This window comes from Carlito syrichta, unplaced genomic scaffold (assembly GCF_000164805.1).
Source record: "Carlito syrichta isolate Samal-C Ts95f unplaced genomic scaffold, Tarsius_syrichta-2.0.1 Scaffold304743, whole genome shotgun sequence".
Lineage (NCBI taxonomy): Eukaryota > Metazoa > Chordata > Mammalia > Primates > Tarsiidae > Carlito > Carlito syrichta.
The window spans coordinates 476,875-483,632 of NW_007248839.1; the positions used below are offsets into that span (position 1 = coordinate 476,875).

The 6,758-nt window shown below is 53.8% G+C and overlaps 1 protein-coding gene across 1 annotated transcript in view; it reads right to left on the reverse strand.

Annotated features, from left to right (window-relative positions):
- The window catches only part of ABCC3 (ATP binding cassette subfamily C member 3), a gene marked incomplete at its 5' end in the record, with an annotated part of 56,510 nt that overhangs the window by 15,444 nt on the left and 34,308 nt on the right, over nucleotides 1-6,758 (reverse strand). Inside the window, 9 exons of the mRNA XM_008060830.2 lie at nucleotides 135-445; nucleotides 611-818; nucleotides 918-1,062; nucleotides 1,231-1,330; nucleotides 2,847-3,036; nucleotides 3,338-3,505; nucleotides 5,966-6,142; nucleotides 6,228-6,354; nucleotides 6,587-6,653. Coding sequence (XP_008059021.2) covers nucleotides 135-445; nucleotides 611-818; nucleotides 918-1,062; nucleotides 1,231-1,330; nucleotides 2,847-3,036; nucleotides 3,338-3,505; nucleotides 5,966-6,142; nucleotides 6,228-6,354; nucleotides 6,587-6,653 — 1,493 coding nt within the window. The remainder of the gene's footprint in view (nucleotides 1-134; nucleotides 446-610; nucleotides 819-917; nucleotides 1,063-1,230; nucleotides 1,331-2,846; nucleotides 3,037-3,337; nucleotides 3,506-5,965; nucleotides 6,143-6,227; nucleotides 6,355-6,586; nucleotides 6,654-6,758) is intronic.

The following is a 6,758-nucleotide window of genomic DNA, read 5'->3' on the forward strand; positions in this document are numbered from 1 at the left end:
CCATTTAATGCCCCACCCACACTAGTGCCCCGCCCACACAAGTATTCCGCCCACGTGGATGCCCCGCCCACGCGACGCCACGCCCCGCACGAGTGCCACGCCCACATCTGAGCTGCGCCCATCTGCCTGCACACCTGCACAAACGTGTAAAGCGCACCCAGGGGCAGGATGACCACGGCGAAGAGCGGTGTGCTGAACACAATGACCACGAGGGTGGAGAGGGAGGTGAAGAAGGAACCGAGCAGCATGAGGATGTTGGGCGCCAGAACCTCATCGATGACGTAGATGTCTTTGGAGAAGCGGTTGAGGACACGGCCTGAGGGCGTCGTGTCGAAGAAGGACTGCGGCGCGCGCATCGTGTTGTGCAGCAGCGCCTGGTGCAGCAAGCGCGCAGCCTGGATGCCTCCTACCGCCAACGTCATGGCCGACAGCATCACCAGGAGCCCTTTTGGAGAAGGCAGGGGGCGCTGCTCACCTGGGCCCGGACCGGCGTGGAGGCTTGGCCGCAGGGGGTTAGGGAGGCTTGGAGGCAAGGGTCCCGCTTGGGGAGACGGGCAGCCCAGGGGAGAAGGGATGTTGGAGCTCCTTCTAGGCACCCCCAAAGGCCCACCTTGCAGAAATCCCAAGGCAGCGTAGACGCCCAGCCTCTGGGAGGTGTTGTTCCGTCTTTCCTCCACCATGGCATCATTTGCCCAGTCGCTGAGCCACACACTGGCCCAGATGGCTGCTGCACTTTGACCTGCATACAGGAAAATGATGACCAGGGTAGTCCAGAGCCCCACAGCCTTGGCGTAGTCGCAGAACACGCTCAGCTTCACCTGTAAAGAGTGGCCATGGCAGTCAGGAACAGGGGACTCCATGAGGGCCTGCCAGGAGCCTGTCCACCCTCTCCAGCCCCTCTTGTCCACCCTACTCACGGTGCCGGTCTCTGCTTTCTCCTCCTCAATCAGCACACCACTCGCCTTCGCCTCTGCCATCTGCACCTTCTCTGATGGACTCAGGCATCTCCGGGACCCAAGCCGGCTCTGGCCTTCCCCATCCGAGGACAGGGTACTCAGCTGTCTGTGGAGGCAGCTGGTCAGGCCTGGGAGGAGGGCTCTGACCTCTCACCCCAATCAAGTCAGAGGCCCAGAGTGTGAGGGTCAGGGAGCATGTACCCACACCCCACCTGGCAGGGCTTGAGGAGCCCTGACACAGCTCCCAGAGGGCTGGGAGCTCTCAGAAGCTCACCTCATAAACTGCTTCTGAACCTCATATGTGACTGGCTCGCTATCCATCAGGTCTGTGTGGTTGCTAAGTGTGTCTTCGATCAGCAGAATTTTCTCATCCTCTGCAGCGGGGTAGGAGGAAGTAGATAGAGTTTGGCTCACTCACTCTGCTAGCCCCTGCCCATCCCTACTCTAAGGAAGGCCCTGAATGGAGAAGTATGAGACAAAAGGGCTTAAAAGGACAGCAAGAAAGACTTGGGTTAGACAACAAGAAAGCGTCCCTTCAGGTCCCTATGGAAAAGGGGACTCAAATACAAGAGTTAGGAACTTGGGCTGTGGAGTCAGGCCAGCGGCACTGACATTCCACTTTTAGGCCAGGTACGGTGGCTCACTCCTGTCATCCCAGCACTTTGGGAGGCTGAAGTGGGAGAATTGCTTGAGCCCAGGAGTTTGAGACCAGCCTGGGCAACATAGTGAGACTTCATCTTTACCCAAAATAAAAATTAGCCAGGCGTGGTGGTGTACACTTGTAGTCCCAACTACTTGGGAAGCTGAGGTTGAAGGATCGCCTGAACCCAGGAGGTGGACTGTGGTGAGCTGTGATTATGCCACTGGCACTTCAAACTGGGTGACAGAGTGAGACCCCGACTCAAGAGAAAAAGAAAAGGAATACCACTTCCTTGCTGTGCAAACTCAGGCAGGTGTGTAAAAAAGGGAATAAAGGTACTTCCCTCATCACATCCTTGTGAGGATTCGAGGAAAACATGTCAAGTGCTGAGCGAGGGGCCCAGCACTCGGGGAGTGCTCGAGACATGTTTGCTATACACGTGGCTGTGGGCAGGAGAGCCCAAGAAAAGGTCTGTGAGCCACTCTCGAGCTTGGGACTGGGGAGCCAGGGCTAGGCCACAGCAGGGCATGGGCGTCTTGTGAGCCCAGAGGCTCCAGGCTCCAGGCTGCAGGAAGATGGGGTTTTTTTAATTGTTTGCTCACTGCCATATCTCAGTGCCTGAAACAGTGTCTGGATATAGTAATTGTCCAATAAGTCTTGGTTAATAAGTAAATGGTTTTGCCAAGCACTTGCACGTTTGCCAAACAATTTATCTGTGAAACAGCCTTACCACACAGGCAAGAAAGAAGAGAAAAAGAAAAGGAATCCCACTTCCTTACCCATATGTGCCTTTTTTTTTTAGACAGGGTCTTGGTGGCTTTTTATTTTAGAAAGGATCTTGCTGTCACCCAGGCTGGAGTACAGTGGCGTGATCAAGGCTCACCGCAGCCTCCAACTCCTCGGCTCAAGGGATCCTCTCATCTCAACCACCCAAATATATAGGGCATGCCACCATGCCTGGCTATTTTTTTTTTGGTAGAGACTGGGTCTCGCTACATTTCCTGGGCTATATGCTTTTGACGATGGGAAAACTGAGACTGTAAATCCTGAGCTGCCAATGAAAGATCCCACAGGCAAGAGGAGGAGGTGGGACTCAACTATGTCCAATCGACTTTTCCTCTGGTGACTGTCACACAGATGGCCCAAGTTTTCCAGCACCTCCCTGGTACGACACTGAGCCAGTGCAGAGACACAAAGAGACCCCAGACACGGAAGATGCTCGGAGTCACAGGGCCGAAGGTGGCGGGTACCTGTCCTGCTGTCCTGAAGCTGCTCCTGGTCATCGTCGAGGGCGTAGTTTCGGAGGAAGTTGGCAAAAGAGCCGTTGCGCTGCAACAGGGCTTGGTAGGGGCCCATCTCGGACACCCGCCCGTCGGCCAGCACAACGATGAAGTCTGTCTGCGGCAGGAAGCTGATGCCATGCGTCACCAGCACCCGAGTCTGGAGAAGGCAGCAGGCTGTCACCCCAATGCCCTCAGCACACACTTCCCGCCCAGACACACAGCCAGAGAGCGAGTGTGGGATGCCCTGTGCCTGGGAGCGTGGACAGGCACACGAGCGATTCACCCTGCAGCCTGCTTGGCCTCGGGGGTGTGCACGTCCACGGGCTTCCTCTGCCGTTCACCCCTATGGCTGCTGCTCAGGACCCCTGCTCTCTCCAGGGCTTGCCCAAAGCCCTCAGCCTCCCACCACTTCTTTCCCTCATCTCACCTTTGCCCCCTCAGCCTACAGCAGGCCTCACCTTGCCCGCCAGCACACCTTCTGGCCCGATGACTTGGTCGAAGATATGCTTGGCTACATGAGAGTCTACCGCAGACAGCGGGTCATCCAGCAAAAAGATGTCCGCGTCACTGTAAACAGCTCGAGCCAGACTGATCCGTTGCTGCTGGCCACCAGACAGGTTAATGCCCTACCAGTCACAGAAAGACCAATACTGTATGATTCCACTCACACGAGGTAGCTAGATGACAGGGTTTGAATATGTGTCCCTTCAAAAGTCATGCTGAAATTTAACCCCCAACGTGGCAGTATTGAGAGGTGGGGCCTTAGAGAGAAGATTGGATTGTAAGGGCTCTGTTCTCAGGAACAGTTAATCCACTCACGGATTAATGGGTTAATGAATTAATGGGTTATAGCAGGCGTGGGACTGGTAGCTTTTTAAGAGAAGAGAGAGGCCAGGCACAGTGGTTCATGCCTGAAATCCCAGCACTTTGGGAGGCTGAGGCAGGAGGATTGCTTGAGCCCAGGGTTCGAGACTAGCCTGGGCAGCAAAGTGAAACCTTGTCTCTACAAAAAAAGTTTTTAAAGATTAGCCAGGCATGGTGGTATACTCCTGTAGTCCAGCTACTCAGGAGGCTGAGGTAGAAGGATCGCCTGAGCCCAGCAGACAGAGACTGCAGTGGCCATGAGCGTGCCTCTGCACTCCAGCCTGGGAGACAGAGGGAGAGTCCTACTCAAAACAAAACAAAAGCAATAAGAGAGACTTGAGTAGCGCACTCAGTCCCCTCGCCATGTGATGCCTAGTGCCACCTTGGTACTCCGCAGTATCCCCACCAGCAAGAAGACCCTCACTAGATGCAGCCCCGACCTTGAACTTCTCAGCCCTCTCACTCTAAAAAGTAAATTCATTTTCTTTCCAAGTTACCCAGTTTCAGGTATTGTTATCAGCAACAGAAAACAGACTAAGACACTAGAGGAGTCAAATTCCTAGAAACAGAAAATAGGGGCAGGGGAGTTAACAGGTACAGAGCTTCAGTTTTGCAGGATGAAAAGGCTCTGGAGATGAGTGGTACCCCAGTGTGACTGTACTTAACATGCTGAGCTGTATGCTAAAAAATGGGAAGATGGTACATTTTATGTTGTATGCATTTTACCACAGTTAAAAATAATTAATTAAAAACAAACACAAAATCTTCACTGACGTCCCATGTTTTTTAGAGTAAAGGCCAAGATTATAATCACGGTTCTGCCCCACTCTGTCTCTTCCTGCTATTTCCCAACCTCCAGTTATTCCAAAGTGTGCTGGAATGCCAGCCCAGGTCCACCCACTGTGCCTCGGCTCACCCTCTCCAATGGCTTTCCATCATTCTGGGTAAAAGTCACAGTCCTTAAAGGGGCCAGTAAGGCCCTAAATGACCTGGCTGCCTGGTCACCCTTCTGGCCTCATTTCCTCCTCCTGACTACTTCTTTCACTCTCATGACCCCAGAGAGGGCTCCATGATTCCACACAAGGCCTCAGGACCCCACAGAGCTCCATGCTTCACACTAGACTCTGGGGCTCCAGGACCCTGCATTGGACTCCATGATCCCACACTAGACTCTGTGATCCCACACTGGACTCCATGACTCCATACAGAGCTTCATGGCTCCAGAAAAGACTCCAAGACTCCCAGACATGTCATATTTTATTTTATTTTATTATTTGATTTTAATCTATTTTATTTTATTTTGAGTTGGAGTCTCATTCTGTCACCCAGGCTGGAGTACAGTGGCACGCTCACGGCCACCGCAGCCTTGACCTGCTGGGTTCAGGCAATCCTTCCATATCAAGTAGTGGAACTACAGGTGTGCCACCATGTCTGGCTGATTTTTTTATCTATGGTAGAGGCGAGGTCTCATCAAGTTGTCCAGGCTGGTCTCAAATCCCTGGACTCAGGCAATCCTCTCACCTCGTCCTCCCAAAGTGCTGGGATTACAGGTTTGAGTCACTGTGCCCGGCCCCCCAGACATGTCTTTATGGCCCTAAGACAGAGCTTCGTGGCTCCAGACAGGGCTGGCTCTCTTTCTTTGTCTAGGTCTTTGACGCCCATGAGGTTTTCCCAAGTTACCCTAACAACTCAGCCCTGAAGGTATTCCTATATTCCTTCCCTGCTTTATTTTTTCCACTGAGCATTTATCTAACATTGATTTTACTCATTTATTTTGCTTATTCTCTCTTTTTCCCACTAGAATGTAACCTATGTGAAGGCAGAGATTTTAGCCTGGCGTATTCCCTACTGTACAACTATTGCCTGGCATATAGTAGGTGCTTAATAAAAATCTGATGAAAGAATGATTGAACAGATAAATGATGAGCTCTTCTCCTTCAGTTGTTAAGATTCAGCTTAAAAGCGAAGCTCCTGCTTATGCAGGTGCCCCCGTGCCCTCTCCATACCCTGCGTAGGTCTTCAGGCTGGCCCCTGGGCATTCTACAGCCCCTACCTGTTCATGAGTGGAACAGGTAATAGAACTGCTAACAGATCTGTTTCTCCAGTCAGTCATGATTTACATGAGAGTGTGAATGAATGAATGAATGAATGGATGGATGGACCTGGGCTGAGGCGGGCAGCTGTATGTACTGGCTTCTCGGGGCTGGGGGGGGACCTTGTACCTTCTCTCCAATCTCTGTCTGGTCCCCACCAGGCAGCATCTCCAGGTCAGCCAGCAGGGCACAGGTCTCCAGAGCCCGCTGGTAGCACTTGGTGTCCAGGGCTTTGCCAAACAGTATGTTTTCCTGAAGAGTGCCGTTCTGGATCCATGCCTTCTGGGGCACGTAGGCTATGGAGCCCTGACCACAGGGAAGGTTGACCTTGGGGCTTGCCCCAAACCTGGCCATGCTCCAGGCCCTGCCCGGGAGCCCCGTCCTCTCTTACCTTCACGTGCACCTTGCCTTCCAGCTTCTCCATCTCTCCCAGCAGGGCAGACACCAGGGAGGACTTCCCACAGCCTACGGGCCCCACCACGGCCACCAGTGCCCCTTTTGGGACCTGGATGTCTAGGCTGGGGGCAAGGAGCCCGGGAGTCCAGTCAGAAGCAGGGATCAGAGCTTTGGTCCCCAACCCTCCACCTGAAGAACCAAGCCCCCCGCCCCCCTCCAGACACTGCCCTGGCAAGCTGAGGCTCTTCTTGCATCGCTGATCGAAGACGCTGGGAGGCGGGGGTGGTGCTGCTATTGAGCTGACCTTCAGGTCAATACTATGAGCAGCTGAGAAGGGAAGGGAGAGACTGGTACCTGTGCAGGGTGGAGGGCAGGTCCTGAGCCCAGGTGAAGGTGCCGCTGTGTATGGTGATGGCATAGCCTGGGAGGATCAAAGTGGGCAGGGTCAGGGAGTCCAGGGCGTGGGGAAGAGGATGGGGGAGGAAGGCCTGGGCCAGGGGGAGGCAATTCCTGGGGGGGGAGGGAG